Here is a 27,708-nt window from a genome sequence, read left to right as displayed (position 1 = left end):
TATCTTTTAAACTTGATTGCTGACAAGCAAAACATTTTGGGACCATGTCAGCATTGGAATAATGAACCAAATACCAAAAGATAGTTTTTCGGTGCAGTTTTCCTTTAAGGTTAAGTTCTTCAATAGAACCATGAAACCAGGCCCTGCCCCAGTAGAGTATATTGAGAGTGAGTCTTGAGGTGGGCTAAACATGCTGTCGATAGGATTCCACGTAGAAGTGTTCAGACCAAAGATAGACAACTTAGTTTTGTTAAACATTTAATTGTTTTTCTTAGGAAAGAACCATATCACCAAGAACATCATTAGTGCTCTTAGAAAAAGGAGATGAGTCACGAACTGAGTTAACATCCTGCCCTGTACAGCTTTAACACAAATCAATCCCAGTCGAGCAAAGCCATGTTTATATATAAAACAAGAAAAAAAACTTAATGGATTTGTAAAAAATAATTCAGCCTTATTTACTCAAACACACATGGCGATCAGAAAACACACAAAACTAAAAAAGTGCCAAAAAAAAATAAAAAATACAATTCGAAAATTAAAAGATCTGTTCAACCTGGGAATCGGATTGGTTTTGTCCAAGGCAAAACTAACTTCTGAGACGTAAAGACATTTTTCAATATTTATTGAAATAAAGACCACATTTTCACTTGCTTGATGTAGGTAATATACAGCCTACCTCAGACTTTCTTGTATAACTCTGCACAGTATACTTTTTTCTGGTTTTATCTCTCAGTACACATTTTCTTCAATCTCTGTGAGCATTTCTCAAATAATACACACACACACACACACACACACACACACACACACACACACACACACACACACACACACACACACACACACACTTTACTTCGGAACACAACAGTGGGTGAAGGCATTGTTTCAAGAAGTTAAGGAGGGTTAGGTCAGTTGTATCACAAACCTTGACCTACAGTGAAGCATTTGCAGTGACTTGAGTGCACTTGTGTTCCCCAAACAACCCATCTCCCCATAGAATAAAAAAATGGCCTCCCAAAATCAGCCCAAACCATCCATATAAATCCATTGTAGTTGTGAGGTAGAATGAAAACCATCAAACTCAAAGCCCTGTTTCAAAATATCAGAGGGAGGAAACATACAGTGCTTAAAAATACAAATGGAATAAAAACGTAGAAAAAGTGATCATACATAAAGCAATATGTACATCTATGCATCACTTTTTTATTTTATTTTTAAATGTAATGTCTCAAATGTCATATTTCAAATGACATGTCTAACATATCACCAGTTAGATTCAGTTTTGAAAGAATTTCAACTTAAAACTCCAGAACTAGGATCTATGGAGGAACATTGGTCTTTAGAACTTTTCAGAACGTTAGAAATCTTTATCAATAGATGCCAAAAAACTACTATCAATTTCCAGTTGAGGTTAAAGGCCCAGTGCAGTCAACATTCTGTTTTTTCAACACTATAAAAGGGTGAAAAAATGTGATCAGTTTTATTTTCTCATAGATGCTGGTTGAAAATCTACACAGGACCTTCTACATCAGCAGGTTTTTGCATGGGTGGAGTTTCAACTTGCCTGGTGATATCACCAGGTGTTAAATTAGTTAATAGACCAACAAATTGAGTTCCAAACCGCTCTGCCAATAACAGCTAGTTTTCAGCCCCCCCCCCCACTCAGACCACACCCAGATTCTTGCCAGCATTTTAATGGAAAACTATTACAGTAAGGTACTTCATTGTCACGCAGAAATTATTTGATATGAAAAAAAGGTCTGCATTAAGCCTTTAAGCTATATAATTGAAATTCCCTTTTGTTTTAAATAGCCTAAAATTTATTTAGTTGGAAATATTACAATTCTCCTTGTAAGAAATGCTTTAAAATGATACAACCCTTTCATTTATATAGCAAGAAACCATTAGAGTCCAGTGTTTGAGCTACGTTACTTTTTCCAGAAAAAAATCTCCATCACACGTTGTAACATTTGTATTTACATGCAAGTTTTTGGGTTTACATTTTTTCTGCGTTTCTGTCCTTTTAGGCTCCCAAGGTCAGAGAGTCCAGACAAGAAGGAAGAGAAAGATCCAGAAACACAGTCACATGACCAGAATCTGGCCCATAAGTTCAAAGAAAACAATAGCACATCCTTAAAACTTCAAGTCCCAGCATCAAGGCTTCTTCTCCTTCTTCCTCTTGTCCGTTTTACCTCCAGCTGTCGTCGAGGAAACACCAGGTCGCCTGATCTGCTGCACCACGACCCTCCCATTGGCCCCACACTGCAGGGTGTATCTCTCTGGGGTCAGGGGTCTTCCGGAGTCGTCCCTCAGCCTGGAAAGGACATCCCTGGAGAGGTGCTCCATGCGATGGCCTGCAGCTCCCAGAGCCTTGGCCGTGTGCTGCCTCTCCCTGAGCAGCCGGTTCCTCTGGGCCTGCAGCCTCTCCACCTCCTCCTGGAGCCCTGTGATGGCATCCAGCTTGCGCTTACGGCAGTTTTGTGCCGCCAGCTTGTTCTTCCCTCGCCTCCGGATATCCCTCAGGAGGGTGACCTGGGCTGCAGATAGGCCACGCCCCTCCAGCAGTTCCAGGAATTCCTCCACAGGCATGCTGACGATCTCCGTTGCCGAGAGCGGGACTTGTAACGCCCGGGCGCGGAGTTCGTCGCGGCCAAGCTCTCGATCTTCGTAATCTTCCAGGTCATCGTCTTCGTCGCTGAAAGGCTCCTGTTTGATGGTTTTGTGGGGGAATGTGGTGGCTGATGGGTGGGAGAAGGCTGGGGTGGAGTAGCTGTGGTCGTGCCACACACTCTCACTGAGGTCCACAGGTGACCATGTTGTGTCGTAGTCGGAAATGTCCTTGGAGGGGAGGGAGTCCGCCTCGCTGCTGTAGCCCGTAGCTCCGCCCTCGTCCTCACAGAACGAACTGGAAGACGCTGACGACACCTCCGACGCACCTGGGAGTCAAATGTACATAGGAATATGTAAGCTACTTTAGAATGGAGATGTAGTATGCTTAACTAGCTATTCAGAAGTGTGCAATGTTTAGAATGCAGACAAATAATACATACACATATACAGTTCCAGTCAAAAGTTGATACTATTTTCTACAATGTAGAATAATAGTGAAGACAAACTATGAAATAACACATAAGAAATCATGTAGTAACCAAAAAAAGCGTAAAACAAATCAAAATATGACATTCTTCAATGTGGCAACCATTTGCCTTGATGACAGCTTTGCACACCCTTGACATTCTCTCAACTAGCTCTTCCAACAGTCTTGAAGGAGTACCCACATTAGATTTGGGGGTCATTTTAGGTGAAAATTGAAGGAAAAAAAAGTTTGGATCCTTCGCCTTGATAGCAGTTTTTCACACGCTTGGCATTCTCTCATCCAGCTCCACCTGGGATATTTTTCCAACAGTCTTGAAGGAGTTCCCACATATGCACTTGTTGGCTGCTTTTCCTTCACTATGCGGTCCAACTCATCCCAAACCATCTCAATTTGGTTGAGGTAGGGTGATTTGAGGACAGGTCATCTTATACAGTACTCCATCTCTCCATTATTGGTCAAATATCCCATAGACAGCCAGGAGGCATGTTTGGGTCATTGTCCTGTTGAAAAACAAATGATAGCGGGACTAAGTGCAAACCAGATGGGATGGCGTATCACTGTAGAATGCTGTGGTAGCCATGCTAGCTAGATAAGTGTGCCTTGAATTCTAAATAAATCAGCGCCACCAGCAAAGCAACCCCACACCTCATCCTCCATGCTTCACAGTGGGAACTACACATGCTAATATTTTAGTTGAAATCTTTATTTAACTTGGCAAGTCAGTAAAGAACAAATTCTTATTTACAATGGCGGCTTACCCCGGCCGAACCCTAAACCTGATGATGCTGGGCCAATTGTGTGCCGTCCTATGGGACTGCCAATCACGGCCAGTTGTGATACAGCCTGGAATCAAACCAGGGTCTGTAGTGACGCCTCTAGTACTGAGATGCACCGCCTTAGACCGCTGCGCCACTCGGGAGCCATCATCTGTTCAGCTATTCTGTGTCTCACAAAAACACTGCGGTTGGAACCAAAAATCTCAAATTTGGACTCTGACCAAAAGGACAAATTTCCACCTGTCTAAGTGTCCATTGCTCATATTTCTTGGCCCAAGCAAGTCTCTTCTTCTTATTGTGTCCTTTAGTAGTGGTTTCTTTGCAGCATTTCGACCATGAAGGTCTGATTCACGCAGTCTCCTCTGAACAGTTTATGTTGAGATGTTTCTTACTTGAACTCTGAAGCATTTATTTTTGGCTGCAATTTCTGAGGCTGGTAACTCTAACAAACTTATCCTCTGCAGCAGAGGTAACTCAAGGTCTTCATTTCCTGTGGCGGTCCTCATGAGAGCCAGTTTTGCAACTGCGCTTGAAGAAACTTTCAGTTCTTGAAATTTTCCAGATTGACTGACCTTCATGTCTTAAATTAATGACGGACTGTAATTTCTCTTTGCTTATTTGAGCTGTTCTTGCCATAATATTTTGGTCTTTTACCAAATAGGGCCATCTTCTGTATACCACCACTACCTTGTCACAACACAACTGATTGGCTCAAACACATTGAGGAAAGAAATTCCACAAATTAACTTTGAACAAGGCACACCTGTTAATTTAAATGCATTCCAGGTGACTACCTCATGAAGCTGATTGAGAAAATGCCTACAATGCGCAAAGCTGTCATATCAAGGCAAAGGGTGGCTACTTTGAAGAATCTAAAATATATTTTAATTTGTTTAACACTTTTTAAGTTACTACATGATTCCACATGTGTTATTTCACAGTTTTGATTTCTACACTATTATTCTACAATGTAGAAAATAGTAAAAATAAAGAAAAACCCTCGTATGAGTCCAAACTTTTGACTGGTAATGTATGTGGGTAATCTATAGTCTAAGGTTGAGGAGATTCCTTCTCTTCCAAATCAGAGGATCATCATGTCCCCTGTCTGAACATTGCACCTTTCTAAAGCAGCCCCAGAAGTCTTCCAACTCACCTGGGGAGGTCGGCCCTCGAGAGCTGCTCTCCAGAGAGAGGCCGGAGTCTGAGTCAAGGTCCTCCAGGATCTGAGGGTCGATGCCCTCTTGATTCCCCAGCAGCTGGGCATCCATATTGTCCAGGCAGCCCTCCAGCCCCAGTAGGTTGATCTGGTCAAACACTGCCTCATCCAGACAGCCACCTAGTGCACCATGGGACAACGTCCCGTTACTCGTTCCGTTGACCACCGTGGTGAACGGTAGTGCGGCCAGCCCCGTGGTCGTCCCTGGTGATGAGTCAGAGGAGTTTGTGGACTCTAGTTGGAAAAGGGGCCCTCTTGGTTGCCGGGCGACCAGGGTCCTGACTCCACCCCTTGGTGGGATCATATCATAGGTGGAACCTGTTACCATGGCGTCACGGAGACTGACGTCCTGGCTGATGGCGCTGGAGATGTCGGCGTCGAGGTCAGACAGCTGCTGAGGAACCAGTGGGTCTAAATCCTGGATAACACAACACACACATATTATAAAAAGCACAGACATACACACCCCGACGGGCCTGAAATACAAAGAGCAGAACACACCATCTCCCAGGTAAGTCACACCCTCTCCCAGGTAAGTCACACCCTCTCCCAGGTAAGTCACACCCTCTCCCAGGTAAGTCACACCCTCTCCCAGGTAAGTCACACCCTCTCCCAGGTAAGTCACACCCTCTCCCAGGTAAGTCACACCCTCTCCCAGGTAAGTCACACCCTCTCCCAGGTAAGTCACACCCTCTCCCAGGTAAGTCACACCCTCTCCCAGGTAAGTCACACCATCTCCCAGGTCAGTCACAGCAACTCCCAGGTCAGTCACAGCAACTCCCAGGTCAGTCACAGCAACTCCCAGGTCAGTCACAGCAACTCCCAGGTCAATCACAGCAACTCCCAGGTCAATCACAGCAACTCCCAGGTCAATCACAGCAACTCCCAGGTCAATCACAGCAACTCCCAGGTCAATCACAGCAACTCCCAGGTAAATCACAGCAACTCCCAGGTAAATCACAGCAACTCCCAGGTAAATCACAGCAACTCCCAGGTAAATCACAGCAACTCCCAGGTAAATCACAGCAACTCCCAGGTAAATCACAGCAACTCCTAGGTAAAAACCTAACATATTTGGGGTATGAAACAGTAATGACTATAACTACAGTTCCCTGAAGGAGGAAAATTAGGTACAACATACTATGGGGGAGTCTCACGACTTCAGTTGAAGGGATTGTAGATCCACCTGAAAAGGCCAATAAAATCAGACCTCGCTGGAGGCCCGGCCTTCCACAGGTGATAAGCTCGAGGTTCGAAATCATTCCTTCGATTTAATACCACTCTTCACCGTGTCCAGGAACAGGCAGTACGGAGACAAATAGGTGTTGTACCTTGTTTCCCTCCTTTAGGGAACAGTAGTAATAGTGATAATATTGAGAGCAGTGACTATATACAGGGAGCAGTAACATCCAAGCAATAAAACCTCCCAAAAGTGTATGGTGATCCACTGACTCCAGAGCCTCCATAAGGGGGCCTCACACAGTGCCTCAAAAACCATTGCCAAGGTTTAGAGACCGGTCTAAGATTGACGTACACCTTTCACAAAATGCACTACTAGGGGATGAGCCCCTGCTGTGGTTCCGTCAATTCCCACATGACACGCTGAGACCGCTTTTACATTACATTTTTTAACACTGGTCCAATTGTGTGCCGCCCTGTGGGACTCCCAATCACGGCCGGATGTGATGCAGCCTGGATGCGAACCAGGGACCGCAGTGACGCCTCTTGCACTGAGATGCAGTGCTTTGGGCTCCCGAGTGGCGCAGCGGTCTAAGTGGAGAATGCTTGAAAAGCTCCTGTAAGAACATAATTATGTCCCTCACAGAGCACTGAAAAGTCCTTTATATTGGGACCAGAGCTCAAACGCTTTCCACTTCTACACATACAGCCCTTGCAGACAATGGTACAAATAACTTTTAGAGGTAAACCTCTAACCATCAGATCAGCCCTCTCAGGGGCCAAACCAGTGGGAAACCAAATCTCTGGCCTCGATTGCCGAACCTGCCTGTGTGCCAAGGACAACAGGAGTTTCCACAGATCCCTGCCTAAAGGGCGAATGATCTCCGCGAACCAAGGCTGCCTGGGCCAATGGGGAGCCACAAGACTCAATGGTAAACCCTAGCTGCATACCCCCTCCAACGTGGGCTGAATTAGAACCACTGGCGGAAACGTGGAAAGGAGGGTCTGAGGGGCCCTCAACGTGCAATCTCGTCTTGAGTCCGACCCATACTTTTTGGATCCGATACCTATTCTGATTTTAGAGTGGAATATTAACCTATAACATATCTGCCAATATTTTTATAGTTGGAGTGGAAAAATATATATTTTTCTGTAGGGATTGTGCTTAATTCCTTAGAGTCTAAGACGTTGGGGGGGTGCTAATGTGACATCTGGAATTGTTTTAAGATAGTAGTAATGGTATGACCAAAGCCCATAGAAACAAATTGAATAACACACACGGCAAACAGAAACAAGGTTGAATTATCTGTCCTATTTCTAGGAGATACAAAAAACAACTCAGGAAATATATATACTTCCTGAGTTTATATATACAGTACCAGTCACAAGTCTGAACACACCGACTAAATCAAGGGTTTTTCTTTATTTGGACTATTTTTGACATTATAGAGTAATAGCGAAGACATCAAAACTATGAAATAACACATATGGAATTGTGTAGTAACCAAATAGCATTAAAGAAATCAAAATAGTTTCTTCAAAGTAGCCTCCCTTTGCCTTGATGACAGCTTTGCACAAAAGTTATTTTGTGGACTTTCTTCACTTTGGGTTACTACATAATTCCATGTGTTATTTCATAGTTTGATGTCACTATTATCCTACAATGTAGAAAATAGTAAAAATAAATAAAAACCCTTGAATGAGTAGGTGCGTACAAACTTTTGACTGGTACTGCATAAATACATCGTACGTGTGTGTGTGTAATATATACACACACATAGTTGAAGTCGGAAGTTTACATACACCTCAGCCAAATACATTTAAACTCAGTTTCTCACAATTCCTGACATTTAATCCTAGTAAAAAGTCCCTGTCTTAGGTCAGTTAGGATCACTGTTTAATTAAGAAAATGAAATGTCAGAATAATAGTTGAGAGAATGATTTATTTCAGCTTTTATTTATTTCATCACATTCCCAGTGGGTCAGAAGTTTACATACACTCAATTAGTATTTGGTAGCACTGTCTTTAAATGGTTTAACTTGAGTCAAATTTTTCAGGTAGCCTTCCACAAGATAATTTGGGTGAATTTTGGCCCATTCCTCCTGACAGAACTGGTGTAACTGGTGTAACTGGTTTGTAGGTCTCCTGGCCCACGCATGCGTTTTCAGTTCTGCCCACAAATTTTCTATGGGATTGAGGTCAGAGCTTTGTGATGGCCACTCCAATACCTTGACTTTGTTGTCCTTAAGCCATTTTGCCACAACTTTGGAAGTATACTTGGGGTCATTGTCCATTTGGAAGACCCATTTGTGACCAAGCTTTAACTTCCTGACTGATGTCTTGAGATGTTGCTTCAATATATTTACAGAATTTTCCATCCTCATAATGCCATCTATTTTGTGAAGTGCACCAGTCCCTCCTGCAGCAAAGCACCCACACAACATGATGCTGCCACCCCCGTGCTTCACGGTTGGGATGGTGTTCTTCAGTTTGCAAGCATCCCCCTTTTTCCTCCAAACAGTTCTATTTTTTTCTCCTCAGACCAGAGGACATTTCTCCAAAAAGTATGATCTTTGTCCCCATGTGCAGTTGCAAACCGTAGTCTGGATTTTTTTATGGCAGTTTTGGAGCATTGGCTTCTTCCTTGCTGAGCTGCAGGTTAATAATATAATAATATATGCCATTTAGCAGACGCTTTTATCCAAAGCGACTTACAGTCATGTGTGCATACATTTTATGTCGATATAGGACTCGTTTTACTGTGGATATAGATACTTTTGTACCCATTCCCTCCAGCAACTTCACAAGGTCCTTCGCTGTTGTTCTGGGATTGATTTGCACTTTTCCCACCAAAGTATGTTAATCTCTAGGAGACAGTATGCGCCTTCTTCCTGGGCTGTATGACAGCTGCGTGGTCCTATGGGGTTTATACTTGCCTACTATTGTTGGTACAGATGAATGTGGTACATTTAGGCATTTGGAAATTGCTCCCAAGGATGAACCAGACTTGGAGGTCTACAATTTTTTTTCAGTGGTCTTGGCTGATTTCCTTTGATTTCCCATGATGTCAAGAAAAAGAGGCACTGAGATTGAAGTTAGGCCTTGAAATACATCCACAGGTACACCTCAAATTGACTCAAATGATGTCAATTAACCTATCAAATCAAATTTATTTGTCACATACACATGGTTAGCAGATGTTAATGCGAGTGTAGCGAAATGCCTGTGCTTCTAGTTCCGACCATGCAGTAATATCTAACAAGTAATATAACCTAACAATTTCACAACAACTACCTTACACACACACACAAGTGTAAAGGAATGAATACGAATATGTACATAAAAATATCAGTGATGCCCGAATGGCATAGGCAAGACGCAGTAGATTGTATAGAGTACAGTATATACATATGAGATGAGTAATGTAGGGTATGAAAACATTATATAAAGTGGCAAAGCTTCTAAAGCCATGACATCATTCTCTAGGAATGTTCCAAGCTGTTTAAAGGCACAGTCAACTTAGTGTTTGTAAACTTCTGACCCACTGGAATTGTGATACAGGTGAAATAATCTGTCTGTAAACAACTGTTGGGAAAATGACTTGGGTCATGCACAAAGTAGATGTCCTTACCGACTTCCCAAAACTATATTTTATTGACAAGAAATTTGTGGAGTGGTTGAAAAACAAGTTTTAATGAGTCCAACCTAAGTGTATGTAAACTTCCGACTTCAACTGTGTGTGTATATTAACATATACATATATATTTTTTTACCCATATTTAACCCCTTTTTCTGGGTAGGCACAAAACTACCTTAATACTTCAGTTTTTTAAAAACTGGTACTGGTTACCTTCAGACAAGTACCGTGACACTGGTGGATGAGCAAAACAGAACACCATCATGTCCATGAGGGTTCATAGGTCAAACCTTTCAGATGCTACAGATGTTTTCACGAGCAGACCAATTTTCAGAATGTGTCATGGTCTGACAAACATGGCTCCAGCTCTGCCACCTTTCAGATGGGGAAATACGCCAACGGTGGATTGAGATGCATCCAATGCAACAAAAAACATCCCTAGCTAAACTGAATGACTTCCATCACAGAAGGCATCGTCCCCAGTAGGCATAGGCACTGGCGAAAACACAGTGACCCCGCTGAAATTTGGTTAAGCAGAGCCGGAACTCCCTTAAAACTGTTGCTGAGGCCTGGGGAACAGTCGACGTGATGATACTGCAGAAGTGTGGGGTATGCACAACAAATTGTAACCTATACCCTGACGTCACTGGTCACATGATCCAGGGCAACACTTCGCATGCGAGCCATTGGACAGAGCATCTGAGCAGAGTTGGGCAGTGGGAAATCCCGCTCATGGAGCGAAGCTTGGCGCTCCACGTCCTTTCCAAATAAAAATAGTGCCGCTACAAATTCGCTCCATTAATTGAAAAATTGATCACAATTGAACAAACATTGATCTATTTGTGTGACTATCTGGACCTTCCATTTGGTTGAAAACAAATCATATGATTTGAATGAAAAGTATTACAAACAAACTAGAAGAAGCGCTCACCATTTGAAATAGGCTACATGTCGTATTTTATGGAATATAGACACTAAATTGTTCAGGAGCCAGACAGGTAGCCGAAGGAACAAACATTTAATTATTTAGGCTATGATTTAAATTATTTCAAGGTTATAGCCTACAAAGAAATACATTGTGAAGCATCTGCGAGTTCGACACTAGGCTGGCATATTACAAAGAGCTCAGCATTTAACATTTTTGTTGTAATAAATCATTATAGTCAATCAATTTCGCATATAGGCTGTGACTTAGAATGAAATACAAATGAAATTAAACAATTCAGTGCCTTTGAATTAATTTTTAGAAAAAGGAGTTTGGCTAGAGTGTGGCTTCAGGCTCGTGCGATAGTGCCTGGAGAGCCAGCCAGCATCTGAGAATATCCTTTCAGCGCTTGCATCCCACTGGGGATGTTAAACAGCCTTCAGCCCACCAGTCAGGCTGTTTGTTGTTTAAAACAAATGTTCTATAGGTAGGCCTAAAGGTTTAGGGTCATTTTGAGATATATATATATATATATATATCAGGCCTATTGGGCCAAAATCAATTATAGCCTATTGAATACATTTACATTACATTTAAGTCTTATCCAGAGCGACTTACATAGATAATAACTTAAGAGATCTGATTCTTAGTTTATAAATACTTTGCTACAATGACACACTCAGCTATCTACCCACCTCGTTCCTTTCTGTTAGCATGTGCACGTACTAGTAAGTACCCCATCATGCTTTCAGGATAGGTGTCTTTTCAGATTCCACAATGATTCATTAGTTGTGGACACTACATCACAGCACTCCCCGTCTTCCTCTTGGTCCTCCTCATCTTCGTAAGTCACCTTGATTTTGCACCTTTTAAAAAATCCGTTTCATTATAAAAATATTTAGTGAATCCATGACAGTAGTTAAACGCTCCGCTCATCACTCACAAACTCCGGTTGGAGCACACAACGAGACTCCCATGAAGTGTCCTCTGACGGGGCGGGACCTTGTGGACTGGGAAAGATTGGTTGTTCATCCATTTCCACCACTCTTGACAACCGTGTATCTGAACATAGAGAAGGAACACTTCATCGAACTCGCATACGGGAGACAACGATTATCACCCGTGAACACTGTGGAACTTGGTTGAAAAAAAAAAATGTGCCAAGATTTGCCTAAAGCCTGGCCCACTCTGGGTACACGGGCTCCGGCGATCAGTGATGTGCCCCGATTGGCCGTGCCACCTGGGGGTACTGTTGTCACAATGAGCTTCACTCGGTTTAGACGGTAAGATGAGGTCTGGTAACTTGTCTGGCACCCATCTCTGGACCACACGCATTAAATATAAACCCAAAGAAAAAGTATTTTATCATGAAGGTTACCCGACCGACCAGTCATAGGTACTGGCGACAAAGCGTGTCGTAACCTAGCTGGGAATGGGACCGACAGCTCAGAAAAACTGACCCCTTCTGTTGTAACAGACAGGGACGATTCTAAAATGGATCTAATTACTAGGAGTGTGGGATAATAGCGGGCACCTGTAGAGCCCATAAACTGTATCCCTAGACACCTCATAGGGACGGCAGGTTGCCTAGTGATTAGAGCGTTGGGCCAATAACCGAAAAGGTTGCTGGATCGAATCCCAAAGCCGACAAGGAAAAAAAATCTGTCGTTCTGCCCCTGGACAAGGCAGTTAACCCACTGTTCCCCAGCAGGCTGTCATTGTAAATAAGAATTTGTTCTTAAACTGACTGACCTAGTTAAATATTTTGTTTTACAAAATAAAAACTAGTGAGCTATATGTAAGAATCAGCAAGGAATCCCAGTAATGAGCCAATTATGGGAGAGGGGCGCCCCATTGTGGACGGTGACCCAACTCATCACTCATAGTGGGGAGATTGATATAGACCTTGAACCCTGTGAACACCGTGGAACACGGGATAACAGAGGGGACAGCATTAAACATGGACAAGCTTCCAACATACGTTGTGCTTCCGTGAGACAGTATAGCCTGCATGAAGCCTGGCCCCTTTAAGTGCTCAGGGGGCTCTGGCAATTGCTGACGTAGTACCCATTGTAGTACCCAATTGTGGGGGCACAGTTGTCACAGTAATGTTTTTTATGGAGGGGCACACTGGTCACTCAGACCCGTGCCAAAGCCCCTCGCTTCAGGGGGCTGCTTCTTCATCTGAGGTGCACGCAAACCCTGAAAATAGGAATGTGGTTGCCATAACGCTGAAGGAGAGCAAGTAAGTTACACTCGCCAGAAGCATGCTAGCTGACACTAGCCAGGAGACTTTTTAGCATAAGCTAGGCTCACTAGCCTGACTGCAGCATGGTCCATTTAGAATGTCCAAGTGACATAACGCTACACATACTAAACAAGAGAGCTGCCCCAGCAACTCTACTATGAGGAGGCAGGAATAGATAGTAATACAGTAGCTAGCTCACCTCTGCGAGTTAGCCAACCTGGCTAGCACGCTACGCAGCGCTCGTTTAGCTAGCCTGATCTCGAAAGTCCACGGACGACCGGATCACTGAAGTGGGACTGGACCCTTCATCAACAAGTCTGAGAAGAGGGGCAAGTGGTGTTTGACCGAGGCAGACACAGGTGGCGGGGGTAACCACGGAACCTGGCCACCCTCTTTCTTTGAGTAGCCTCCCGTAATTGGTGACAACCCAGGAGCTGGGTTGGGCCCAGGCAGCCACCGCATTACCCAGGCAGCCACCGCATTACCCAGGCAGCCACCGCATTACCCAGGCAGCCACCGCATTACCCAGGCAGCCACCGCATTACCCAGGCAGCCAGCATTACCCAGGCAGCCACAGCATTACCCAGGCAGCCACCGCATAACCCAGGCAGCCACCGCATAACCCAGGCAGCCACCGCATAACCCAGGCAGCCACCGCATAACCCAGGCAGCCACCGCATAACCCAGGCAGCCACCGCATAACCCAGGCAGCCACCGCATAACCCAGGCAGCCACAGCATAACCCAGGCAGCCACAGCATAACCCAGGCAGCCACAGCATAACCCAGGCAGCCACAGCATAACCCAGGCAGCCACAGCATAACCCAGGCAGCCACAGCATATGCTCTGACCACCCTATCCTTTTCTGCTTCCTGCTTGTCGGTCACAGCCGAGGTACCAGCATCCAAGAAAGGAAAGCAGCAAGCTTCCTCAAGAAGGCTACATGTGTTTCCGGAGAGTTTGTACGCAGTGTGTGACAATGCACACATGGACTGTTTTGAGCGAGGGCTGCCTGAGCGTGCTCTAAGCCGAGACAAACTACACAGAGCGTAAATACCTTTCAGAGAAATGCTATAACCGCCTGACTGGGCCATGATCTCCACCCAGATTCCAGCGTAGCCATCGTTGTCTCAGTTGTTTTCTTAGCCATCTTACTCAGTGCGCCAGGAAATTAATGAATAACTCATTGTTTGTGATTCGAAAACATATGATAACAACTACAACATTCCGCACACAACTCCCAGGGCGTGAGCACGCTCTACTATGGGACAGTTTAGTTGGCGCAACGCAAGACAGTCTCGTTTTCCAATTGTTTGTTTTAGTAGCGTGAATCATTCCTGTTCACACGAGGTGAAGAGCAGAATAATTCAAAAAATGAATCCGAGCCTCACGTTTATCATCTGTGGAAGAAGGTGGGGCTTCCAGCGAGACGTGAGCTGAATTTCATTGGCCTTGTCAGGCATGACTGTAGATCCCTCAAAACGGAGTCGTAAGAATGCGACTCCCCCGTAGTATGTACCGAAAACTGACTGACAAAGGGAACCATATTACCTGACTAACACATTTCAAATGGCCTTCTCTATTGCCAAATATCACAATGACATCATCAAGGTAACCACTTACGTCAAATTCAGAGACTGGTAGAGACAGGAAGTGGCTCCAGTGCTGGTGGATGTCGATGGCAGGGGGACGGGGGTCCTCAGGACAAGCGAGAGAAGCTCCACTAGTGAACAAACCCTGGAATCAACAACACACAGTCAACAAACACAGTAAAATCTGTGATGAAAAACATGCAACATGCACACAACGAAAACATGGGACAAGGCAAGCAAAGGACATACTGCACACACACAAAACATGAGGGTCATCACAGACTGAGCTAATAGTATGATAAATGAAGACATGCCTACCTGTTCTCTAGCTAGCCTACATTCCAAGACACATTTATTTTAATTCTGTCTCGTCGCTGTATGTACCTCTTGTTCTAGTGCTGAACTGAGAGCCAGCTGAGTCATGGAAACCAGTTCCTCTCTGGCTTCATCACCATCGATCTGCCCATTCAGTAACTCAACCTCCTGATAACATGAAAAGAAAGATGGGAAAGGAACCAGCAGAATAAATTGAGGAAGTGAGAAGTAGAGAGAAAGATGTGGGGTGGATACTGAGAGTACAGAGGAAAATGGAAGAAAGAGGACAGACGGTGGTGGGAGAAAGAGACCAGGACAAAGAAAGACATTTGTTAGCCATTCGTGTTGCACGGTAGATACCGAAACTTCTGATATTCCGATACTAGAACATGAAAAACAGTTTGGTACTAGAATTGGTTACTTTCGGTGCTTCTGTTAAATGTGTCTTACGTCATACAAGGACTGAGAGGATCGAGTCTGACAGAAGTAATCTCCTCAAGGGGGCAGTAACGAGGCAGGCTGCACTTGTGCATGCAGCAGACACAGTGCGAGCCACTTTTGAGAAGCAAGCGAGAGAGAAAATGCCGACAGCATGGCTTCTTCTAACTCCACACCTGCAGCTTGTTGACAAAACTGGCTGTGGAAGCAAACTATGGGAACACCGATTACCGAGCAGACGAGGGCCAGCCCACCGAAACAACTAAGCAAAATATGTTACAAAGCAGTGCAGCCAAGGGAGGTTTAATAACAAAATGTCCAAATATTTTGCACTTCTTCATTTTTTGTGTTACATTTCCATTGTAACGTTGTCGTTATTCTACTGATTATACAAAACAGTAAAGATGCACTATGCAAAAATTTCCTGGTGGCTAAAATTCAAACAATCCTCCTCTTTTCAGGTCCCTGTCTTTCAAAGATAATTCGTAAAAATCCAAATAACTTCACAAATCTTAATTATAAAGGGTTTAAACACTGTTTCCCATGCTTGTTCAATGAACCATAAACAATTAAGGAACATGCATTTGTGGAACAGTCGTTAACTTCTTTGGGGTACCTCCCTTCTCAATTTCCGCCTGAAGACATACCCTAATCTAACTGCCTGTAGCTCAGGCCCAGAGGCAAGGATATGCATATTCTTGGTATCATTTGAAAGGAAACACTCTGAATTTTGTGGAAATGTGAATTGAATGTAGGAGAATATAACACAATAGATCTGGTAGAAGAAAATACAAGGAAATAAACATTCGTTTTCTGTTTTTTATTGTTGCTGCATCATCTTTCAAATGACCAAGAACAGCCAAACATACAGATAGGATGCTGTGGATCATTTGAATGAAGAACATAAGATGGCAACAATAGCTGAGCAAAATTTTGGACAGATAACTTCAAAAATGAGCGAGCTACATGACATTGAGCATGAAGTCACCCAGGTGTCCCACACAAATGTACCCAAGTGGCCGAATTGATAAAGTGATACATTTTGAAGGAAAGAGCAATATTTAACCCCCCCAAAAAAATAATAATATATAAATAAAATAAATAATAAAACAAACAATTAACAAGGGTAACTATTAACATATTTTATATTTACAATATTGTGAAGATCCTCAGTCCTCTACACAATATTGTGCTGCTGGTGCCATGGCCCATAGCAGTCTCTTTCTGCTGTAAAGCAGAGGCTTACTGAACAGGTGGTGCAGGTGATGGGGAATTTCCTGTGACAAAGGGCACAACGACATCTCCCTACTGTGCCCCTTTTGCCCTGAGGCACATTCATGCCTGACCGGCAAAAAGTGCTCTTCCCTAACGAGTCGTGGTTTTGTCTCAGAGGTGATGGTCAGATACGCGTTTAATCGCCAAAGGAATGAGCGTTACACTGAGGCCTGGAGGGTCCGTCATGGTCTGGGGCTGTGTGTCACACCATCATCGGACTGAGCTTGTTGACATTGCAGGCAATCTCAACACTGGGTTACAGGGAAGACATCCTCCTCCCTCATGTGGTACCCTTCTTGCAGGCTCATCCTGACATGATCCTCCAGCATGACAATTCCACCAGCCACACTCCTCATTCTGTGCGTGATTTCCTGCAAGACAGGAATGTCAGTGTTCTGCCATGGCCAGCAAAGAGCCCAGATCTCAATTCCATTGAGCATGTCTGGGATCTGTTGGATCGGATGGTGAGGGCTAGGGCCTTTCCCCCCAGAAATATCCTGGAACTTGCAGGTGCCTTGGTGGAAGAGTGGGGTAACATCGCACAGCAAGAACTGGCAAATATAGTGCAGTCCATGAGGAGATGCACTGCAGTACTTAATGCATCTGGCGGCCACACCAGATACTGACTGTTACTTTTGACTTTGACCCCCCCTTTGTTCAGGGACATATTATTCATTTTGTTAGTCACATGTCTGTGGAACTTGTTCAGTTTATGTATCAGTTGTTGAATCTTATGTTCATACAAATACTTACACGTTAAGTTTGCTGAAAATAAACACAGTTGACAGTGAGTTTAGAATATAATGTCAGTACGTTACAGACCCAACAGCATATTGTAGTATGCCCTTCTCCTAACCATGTTTTCCAGTGACAGTCTCTTCCCATTCAAATATTTTTGTTCAAAACACAGTTCAGTAATAGACCCATGTAATTCTAGTTCATATTGAGATGGTTGTTTTGTTTGAAATGTGCTGTCAGTGTGTCTGTATATTGTCTATAAAAGTGGATTGTCCTTCCTTTTAAGACCACATAGGCCTAATAAAATAGTTCAAATGGTAGTAGGCTAACCGCAGAGTCAGGGTCTACCTCATCGCAGCTTGTTTGCTTGCACTTGCTTATACTTCAAGCTAAGTGTTAATTATATAAGAACAAACATGAATTTACTGAACATAAATGTAATGTTTGTGTATGGTTCAAAACTCGTCGACATTCATTATTATTCAAGGCGGTTCTTATCGAGTTACACAAATCCACAAGGAGTCAGCAGAAACCACATTTATTTAAGCAAGTCAGACATAAGCTCCACTCTTGGGACAGCTTGGTGTAGACCAAAAGTGTGTGGGCAGCGTTTATCGCTGTTACAGTTCATGTAATGTTTAGAGTGTCGCGGCTTCGCTCACATGCATCTAAAAACAGATGGGTTGTTGGCCAAGATTGACATGTTCAAATCGCCACGGATAATAACAGGAGGATAATTTACAAGGTTGATGCTAGGCTTCGATGGTACACTGTATACCGGGGATATTTGGAAATAGCCAAGGATGGTTTTCAATACTGTTTTAAACTATTTATTTGACCTTTTTCAATAAATATTATGTGTAGCTCCTGCCTGCAGTCAACTGTACAATACATTAGGAGATAAGGCAGATTGCGTACCTCATTTCACCAGTCACATTATGAAGCTTACAGTAGCTCCCCAGAACATTTGAGCCAGTCATGAGTGTTTGTAAATAGCACAATGGGAGAGAGCGGGAGCAGGTGAGTACAGCTGTGTACTGACAGGGGTCGCGTTTTTATCAGTGACGTGCAAATACAGTTTTCCTTAACAGAAAATACATTAGTGCAACATATTCAGAAGAAGATGGCTTCATTTTCATCAGATGACAGGATATGTGCAATGCTATTTGGCCGGCAGCCACACAAGTAAATGAGCTACAATGAAAAAGCTAAGTAAAAACGATGCATGGCCATAATATTTCCAATGTTTAGCATAGAAAGAATGTTGCCAGCTACATTTCCTAGGGTTTTGCTTAAATCTTGTGGAGAACGTTCTGCTGCCTGCAACATCCTTGTGGGTAGCCTAAACTAGTAATATCAACCATGTGTAGTTAACTAGTGATTATGATTGATTGTTTTATGGAAGATAAGTTTAATGCTAGCTAGCAACTTACATGGAGTGCAACGAGAGGCAGGTGGTCATAGCATTGGACCAGTTAACTGTAAGGCTGCAAGATTGAATCCTGCTGACAAGGTGAAAATCTGTCGTTCTGCCCCTGAACGAGGCAGTTAAACCCACTGTTGTCATCATGTTTGACAGTCTCCTGGAGGGGAAAGAGTCTCTCAAAAAAATGGCCATATCACAGTCTGCCGATATGGACAGCCCCATCAAGAGGATCCTCCTAGATGTATTTTGGGAGGGAGTAGTAAGCAGCCTGAAACCAAAAGTAGTAGCCATTGCACGGATTGGTGGAAACAATGCCATCCTGTCTGATGTTCAGACTCTGCTTGCAGAAGTAAGAGAAGATATCCGTACTGCCCTGCCCACTTCACTGTTGCTCCAAGCAGAAGAAACTACAGTTCTGAAATACATCAAAAAGCGCAAAGACTTATGCCTAAAGCCCAAACACACCGCAGCGTACATGTTGGACCCCCAGTATGCTGGCAAGAGCATCCTGTCAGATGCAGAGATCAACCAGGCCTATGGTGTCATCACTACCGTGTCTCACCACCTTGGCCTGGATGAGGGCAAGGTTCTTGGCAGTCTGGAACAGTACACTTCCAAGCAAGGGCTTTGGGATGGAGATGCAGTATGGCAATTGTGCCAACATATCTCATCAGCCACCTGGTGGAAAGGACTTTGTGGATCTGAGGTTCTTTCCCCCTGTTGCCTCCATCATACTCCAAATCCCACCAACATCAGCCATCTCAGAGCGCAATTGGTCCTTGTTTGGGAACACACACACGCGTGCAAGCAACAGGCTGACCAATACAAGGGTTGAAAAATTGGTGGCTATCCGGGCAAATTTGAGGCTTTTGAGCCTGAGAATGAGCCATCCTCAATTAGGTTGGAAAGTGACGATGAAGCCACAGAGTCTGATGTTCAAGAGGTGGACATTGAGGAGGTCCAGGGAGAAGACATGGAAGACAACCAAAGCTTTTTCTCCCCCGATTGCTGAGGTTGGCCGGGCAGCCAGATCTAAGTAGAGCCTTGGTGGTTACAAACTTCTTCCATTTAAAAATGGAGGCCACCGTGTTCTTGGGGACCTTCAATGCTGGAGACATTTTTTGGTACCTTTCCCCAGATCTGTGCCTCCACACAATCCTGTCTAGGAGCTCTACAAACAATTCCATCGACCTCCTGGCTTAGTTTTTGCTCTGACATGCACTGTCAACTGTAGGACCTTATATAGACAGGTGTGTGCCTTTCCAAAACATGTGCAATCAATTGAATTTACCACAGGTGGACTCCAAGTTGTAGAAACATGTCAAAGATGATAAATGGAAACAGGATGCCCCGGAGCTCAATTTCGAGTCTCATAGCAAAGGTCTGAATAGTTATGTAAATAAATTTGCAAAAAATTCTAAAAACCTGTTTTTGCTTTGTCATTATGGGGTATTATGCATAGATTGATGAGGGGGGGAAATGTAAATGGACAGTACTTTCTAAGGAATATCCCTGTCATGCTCCTCAAACATTAACTTTTGTTACAACGCTCACTGTGTGTTATGTAGCCTAAGCATAGGTCTATATAAAAATGGGGTGTTACTAGGTTTGTTATTACAGCCACACTGGCCATCATGAGTCTTGACCGCAGTAAACATGCTATTGATGATCAGGTCCTAATGGCCTGGTACTCAGGGCTCCATTTTCCCTCTAACCACTGACAGTGCAAATGCAATCCAAAGAACACATCATCAAAACAGTATCCTGATTTTAAAATTCACCTCACTGTGATGATCAATTTGAAGGAAGTTGAACAGCAGGTCTAAACAGTGTAAAACATGGTCGCTGTGGATGTTGTTTCAAAGCCTAACACAGCCAAATGGACAGCGCTTTCTAAGGTGATGATTCATTGAAAACACCATTTGGTTCATTGATTGTGCAGGGTGGCTTACAGGTAGCCTACAATTATAGTACATTTGTATTTGATTTTGAATAGGCTAGTAACAGGGAATTGTTTGTATTTTCACAATTAATTGGGTGACACATTACCTTTAGCTATAGAGAATATCTCCTGCTGCCTCTCCTTTATGCCCTTCTCCAGCATGCAGAGGGGCTGTCAACAGTTTAGTGAAATATGTTTTGTTGCGAAAACATGTTACTATCAATGTTACTGAACAGATTTCACTTGTTTTCCCAAAATAAGCACTGGGAAACAGCAGATGAACAGGGTTGAAGAGCCCATGGCATGCAGAGTTTGGGGAGAATATCACATGTCACGCAGTGAGAGCATGCGCCTCAAACAGTGGTTGATACTGTAGTAAAAGAAATCAGCCAAGACCTCAAAGAAATGTGTAGACCTCCACAAGTCTGGTTCATCCTTGGGAGCAATTTGCAAACACCTGAAGGTACCACATTCATCTGTACAAACAATAGTACACAAGTATAAACACCATGGGACCACCATGGGACCACCATGGGACCATGCAGCAGTCATACAGAGACTCATTTTGTCTCCTAGAGATGAACGTACTTTGCTGCGGAAAGTGCAAATCAATCCCAGAACAACAGTAAAGGACCTTGTGAAGATGCTGGAGGAAACAGGCACAAAAGTATCTATATTCACAGTAAAACGAGTCCTATATCGACACAACCAGAAAGACTGCTCAGCAAAGAAGAAGCCCCTGCTCCAAAACAACCATAAAAAGCCAGACTACGGTTTGCAACTGCACATGGGGACAGAGATCATACTTTTTGGAGAAATGTCCTCTGGTCTGATGAAACAAAAAAATAACTGTTTGGCCATAATGACCATCGCTATGTTTGGAGGAAAGAAGGGGGATGCTTGCAAGCCGAAGAACACCATCCCAACCTTGAAGCACGAGGGTGGCAGAATCATGTTTTGTGGGTGCTTTACTACAGGAGGGGCACTTCACAAAATAGATGGCATCATGAGGAAAGGAAATTATATGGATATATTGAAACAGCATCTCAAGACATCAGTCAGGAAGTTAAAGATTGGTTGCAAATGAGTCTTCCAAATGGACAATGACCCCAAGCATCCTTCCACTGCTGTAGCAAAGGCTTAAGAACAACAAAGTCAAGGTATTGGAGTGCCTATCAAAGCCCTGACCTCAATCCCATAGAAATTGTGTGGGCAGAACTGAAAAATCATGTGTGAGCAAGGAGGCCTACAAACCTGACTCAGTTACTCCAGCTATGTCAGGAGGAATGGTCCAAAATTCACCCAACTGTGGGAAGCTTGTGGAAGGCTACCTGAAACATTTGACCCAAGTTAAATAATTTAAAGGCAATGCTAGTAGTCTGGTCCTTCTGTAGCTCAGTTGGTAGAGCATGGCGCTTGTAACGCCAGGGTAGTGGGTTCGATTCCCGGGACCACCCATACGTAGAATGTATGCACACATGACTGTAAGTCGCTTTGGATAAAAGCGTCTGCTAAATGGCATATATTATTATTATTATTATTAGTAATTGAGTATACAGTGGGACAAAAAAGTATTTAGTCAGCCACCAATTGTGCAAGTTCTGATGAGAGAGGCCTGTAATTTTCATCATAGGTACACTTCAACTATGACAGACAAAATGAGAAAAAAAAAGAAATCCAGAAAATCACATAGTAGGATTTTGAATGAATTGATTTGCAAATTATGGTGGAAAATAAGTATTTGGTCAATAGCAAACGTTTCTCAAAACTTTGTTATATACCCTTTGTTGGCAATGACAGAGGTCAAACGTTTTCTGTAAGTCTTCACAAGGTTTTCACACACTGTTGCTGGTATTTTGGACAATTCCTCCATGCAGATCTCCTCTAGAGCAGTGATGTTTTGGGGCTGTTGCTGGGCAACACGGACTTTCAACTCTCTCCAAAGATTTTCTATGGGGTTGAGATCTGGAGACTGGCTCGGCCACTCCAGTACCTTGAAATGCTTCTTACGGAGCCACTCCTTCCTTGCCCGGGCGGTGTGTTTGGGATCATTGTCATACTGAAAGACGCAGCCACGTTTCATCTTCAATGCATCTTCAATGCCCTTCCTGATGGGAGGTTTTCACTCAAAATCTCACGATACATGGCCCCATTCATTCTTTCCTTTACACGGATCAGTCGTCCTGGTCCCTTTGCAGAAAAACAGCCCCAAAGCATGATGTTTCCACCCCCATGCTTCACAGTAGGTATGGTGTTCTTTGGATGCAACTCAGCATTCTTTGTCCTCCAAACACAATGAGTTGAGTTTTTACCAAAAAGTTATATTTTGGTTTGATCTGACCATATGACATTCTCCCAATCTTCTTCTGGATCATCCAAATGCTCTCTAGCAAACTTCAGACGGGCCTGGACATGTACTGGCTTAAGCAGGGGGACACGTCTGGCACTGCAGGATTTGAGTCCCTGGCGGCATAGTGTGTCACTGATGGTGAGCTTTGTTACTTTGGTCCCAGCTCTCTGCAGGTCATTCACTAGGTCCCCCCGTGTGGTTCTGGGATTTTTGCTCACCGTTCTTGTGATCATTTTGACCCCACGGGGTGAGATCTTGCGTGGAGCCCCAGATCGAGGGAGATTATCAGTGGTCATGTATGTCTTCCATTTCCTAATAATTGCTACCACGGTTGATTTCTTCAAACCAAGCTGCTTACCTATTGCAGATTCAGTCTTCCCAGCCTGGTGCAGATCTACAATTTTGTTTCTGGTGTCCTTTGACAGCTTTTTGGTCTTGGCCATAGTGGAGTTTGGAGTGTGACTGTTTGAGGTTGTGGACAGGTGTCTTTTATACTGATAACAAGTTCAAACAGGTGCCATTAATACAGGTAACGAGTGGAGGACAGAGGAGCCTCTTACAGGTCTGTGAGAGCCAGAAATCTTGCTTGTTTGTAGGTGACCAAATACTTATTTTCCACCATAATTTGCAAATAAACTCATTTAAAATCCTTGTGTGATTTTCTGGATTTTTTTTCTCATTTTGTCTGTCATAGTTGAAGTGTACCTATGATTAAAATTACAGGCCTCATCTTTTTAAGTGGGAGAACTTGCACAATTGGTGGCTGACTAAATACTTTTTTGCCTCACTGTATGTAAACTTCTGACCCACTGGGAATGTGATGAAAGTAATAAGAGCTGAAATAAATAATTCTCTCTACTATTATTCTGACATTTCACATTCTTAAAATAAAGTGGTGATCCTAACTGACCTAAAACAGGACACTTTTACTTAGATTAAATGCCAGGAATTGTGAAAAACTGAGTTTAAATGTAATTGGCTAAGGTGTATGTAAACTTCTGACTTCAACTAAGTTTTCTTATGCTTATTTCTCAGCTGCTCATATTAAGTACAGCTCCGCTGTAAAAACGAAGTAGTCTACCAGGCTTCGTTGAAAAATGGGACTGGCAAGAAAGTGTGCTGCCTCCATTCGCTCTTCCTGCCCATTGGATAATGGTCCATTTAAATTTAAACTAATTTTACATATAAAGACAAGATTCAATTTTGAATAGTCTGATGTGTGAAAATACTTGCTGAGAGAACAGCTGTGCAGCCTGAGGAAAGGAACATTACACAAGCTTTTTTTACTACTTTCTCAAATCAATAGTCTATAGTCACATCATGCAGCCCATATTACGCATTCATTTCTAAGACATTAAGGTTTGTATCATTCACAACTAAAGTTGCCAAACAACTCTAAATCTAGCATATAGGACCCATTTCAAATTATCCCTTTAACGATCAACGTGGCAACCTCACTAGGCACACCCGCTCTGGAAAGGGAAAAATATCCTTTCTATTTTAGTCAATTATATTCAAAGGTTAAATTATATTCTTCATACTGTAAAATCATATAAAATAATGGAATGGGACTTAAGCATATCTGGCCTTCTAAATGAACCAGCCTACAGCCTATGACATGTAGCATAGCCAGGACAACTCATTCTGTTCTTAGGACTCAACTCACATAAATAATGGACTTATTGTGATGTACAGTATATTAAATTGATTTATTATACTTTTTAAATGTAAATGTTCCGAAGGCGGGCATCAGTAGCTTGTATGCATGGAAATGCTAAATGTTAATTAACAGTCAATTACTGTGACATCAGCATGCTTTTGCATGACATTAACCGGCTGACAAAATGTCATGACCGCCACAGACCTAGGTTACACAATACAAATCTCCTAACAGCTGCAAGTGAAGTCGTGGGGGATAAGATAACCCCGGTCTTTGACATTGGACACTCCCAAGCCACAGCAGTGTTTTTCACTAAAGTGAGTGTGGGCCTTTGTCCCTACAAAAACACACACCCAAGGCCCAAAGAGTGTGTAACCCTATGGGTGGAGAGAATAAGTCATTCAAACCCACAAATGACATAACAGGGTTCATCATGTTTTACCACAGGGCTGGATGAGAACACAGCAAGAGTAGAGCATTTGCATATATGTTAATGCCAGAGGCAAAGGGGATGACTAACATTGAACTGAATCCCAGTCCTCTTCTGACTAGCTCTGTCTGGACTTGTAGATTGTGAAAGTGGAACTTCTTTAACTATAAGAAACAAGGTTCTGTAGCCTAAATCCATCTGTCATTGTTGTAAGAATGTAGAACTTCCTTCACCTTCTTTGGAAAGTATTAGTGCGTGATCTTCTGAACAGAAAAAGTGAAACCTAAAACAAGGTTAGTAGTAAATTAAATTCCCAGACAAAAAAAAAATCAAAGTAAATTGATGTCATCCAAATCATCTTAAAGAGTTGTCTTGGGCCTGCTGTATTTGAGGACAAATGCTTTTACAAAGAGGGGGTAGGTACTAGGCCCTTACTTCTCCGCCTAGTCTCCTCACCCACAGCTGGTGAACAAGGGTAAAGTGCAAAGAAATAACAGATTCAACAACTAACTAGCCTCAGGGAATCACATCCATTGATCCAGCATCTGTTCTGTCTCACTCCTCCTCAACCATAAAAACTGCAACCCTGGAGATTAATTAAGAGTGATGGGAAACAGGCTCTCTCAAACATTTGGGTCCTTCACCAACATTTTCCCGAAAATGTCATTACGTTAAGGTTAAGTAAAGATAAGGGGAAAATGAACTTGTTGTTTTATGCAACAGGGCCCTGGCCCTTTAATTGCGCATCTAGCACGTGATGAATGTGCCAGTCCAGCAATGGTTCTGCACTGCTGCTGCCCATTTCCATGTCAATGTTTGAAAATAACAAATATATACAAATTATATACTTCTGCCAGATTAGCCTACTTTGCTGTTAACATTTAATTGACAAGGGTTTGGGGAAAGTATTTCTGTCAACCCACAAGATGATTACTGGCCACACACGGGAGTGATAGATGAAGAACAGGGAAAGACGAAAATGTGAAAAAAATAATTGGAAATTAATTGGCAGACAGTGTTAGGTTTGAGTATGTAAGCCAATAGTGGCTAACCAGGGGTGTGATAATGTCAATTTTGATTAGATAGTAGCTTTTGTTCGTGGCTGTTTGCGGTGGAACACTTAAATTGCATGTGCTTTCAGAATTGTTTGGTGGGCTGCGCTGGTAGCTCGCTACCGACCTATTTGTTACGTTGTGCTTAGTCAGGAGATACCACTCAAGGTAATCTAGCTTTAAAAAAACATTCAAAGTGAAAGTGAATGTAAAAGTTCAGCATGCCATGTGCATAGAACCTTATCAGTTGGTGTCATAACAGCAAGTTAGCAACGTTATTGGCCTAACGTTGGCTGTTTAGCTGGCTATCACAATACACTTGTCATTCCCATTGTCAGCTACAGCTAAAGGCCTAGTTCGCATTTCATCACAATAACTTCATGGGCGACACATTAGAGTAGATGAAGTTTGAAACCAGATAGCTAGCTGGCTGCAGTACTCGCCTGTTTGGGTATCTCGCAGGCTCCGGTGCTGGGATAAGGCCCCGGCTCAGTGCTTAGTTGGGTGGCAGTCTGGCACTCCTCCTGCCGGCCTCTCAACCTAGCGCTAACAGTAGAACAGCTCTCGTCCTCGGCGAGAAGGTCAGAGTCGTTGGTCTCTTCCCCGGTGCTGTCTGACGACAGCCCCGCGTTACCATTACTGCTACCCGTGCTGTTCGGTGGCTCTCCGAATTCCGATCTGTCAGGTACTTGGTGCACGAGCCACGCGCTCAACTGCGTAGGGAACCGGGCGGGCGACCCAAGCGCCCTCACCTCGTCCAGAAGCCGACGGCTGGCGAAGAAATAGTCCAACTCCGGACATTTGGGGTGCACGCTGTACCCGTCCCAATTGTCCCTCAAACTGTGAAACGGTGTCTGGATAAAGGCTGAGCTGGGACCATCGTTAATCTCTAGCGGTGAGTAGTAGCCGTTCCAATAGCTGTCGACATCCACGCGAACTCCGATCAAACTGAGTAAGATCGTAAACTGGATTAGTCCCTCTGTGAAGTATTTCTTCACGTTTTGCATCTTTTTATTTTTGGGGGGAGAACGTCAATAAAGAGAAACGCTGGTCCCAGAGTTCCCTTTAGCCAACTAAACAAAGACAATGCAAAACAAAAGAGCACGAGTTCCTTTCCCCTGTCAGACAAAGAGGTCCGCCCGTCCCCGGCGAAAATGTTAGCTAGCTACTGCACTACCGGCTTCTGATAACTTCCTGACAGAAACATGCTCTTAAACGAACAACTGTACCACGATCACATATAATTAACAATTTAATCATAGATGAAACTATAATTCACTGGAATATCCCTTGTTTATTTGTCTTCCTTGTTTTAATCTAATTATAATATAAAATACATATTCCGAATCGGTTCCCTCATGGGTTTAATGTGTATGGCTCTCAGTCCCTACCGGCCGCGTGGAGGAGTC

The 27,708-nt window shown here is 43.4% G+C and overlaps 1 protein-coding gene across 1 annotated transcript; it reads right to left on the bottom strand.

Moving 5' to 3' along the window:
- Positions 1–245: 245 nt before the first annotated feature.
- On the bottom strand, positions 246–27,708 carry LOC124043197 (endoplasmic reticulum membrane sensor NFE2L1-like). Its single transcript, XM_046361495.1, has 5 exons — positions 26,743–27,708; positions 15,058–15,156; positions 14,705–14,818; positions 5,030–5,510; positions 246–2,939 (listed from the first exon to the last, which is right to left on the bottom strand). Exons 1-5 carry the CDS (start codon positions 27,304–27,306, stop codon positions 2,158–2,160), a joined length of 2,040 nt encoding a protein of 679 aa, XP_046217451.1. The 5' UTR covers positions 27,307–27,708; the 3' UTR covers positions 246–2,157.

This window comes from Oncorhynchus gorbuscha, linkage group LG09, assembly GCF_021184085.1.
Source record: "Oncorhynchus gorbuscha isolate QuinsamMale2020 ecotype Even-year linkage group LG09, OgorEven_v1.0, whole genome shotgun sequence".
Classification (NCBI taxonomy): Eukaryota; Metazoa; Chordata; class Actinopteri; order Salmoniformes; family Salmonidae; genus Oncorhynchus; species Oncorhynchus gorbuscha.
This window is presented reverse-complemented; position numbering and strand designations above follow the sequence as displayed.

Excerpts from the sequence above, each read along its gene's own strand:
- LOC124043197 (XM_046361495.1), bottom strand. The coding sequence starts at position 27,306 with ATGCAAAACGTGAAGAAATACTTCACAGAGGGACTAATCCAGTTTACG. Across the intron at positions 15,157-26,742 it reads CCTGCGAGATACCCAAACAG|GAGGTTGAGTTACTGAATGG; the intron begins GCGAGTACTGCA and ends TCATGTTATCAG. Across the intron at positions 2,940-5,029 it reads TCGAGGGCCGACCTCCCCAG|GTGCGTCGGAGGTGTCGTCA; the intron begins GTGAGTTGGAAG and ends TTTGACTCCCAG.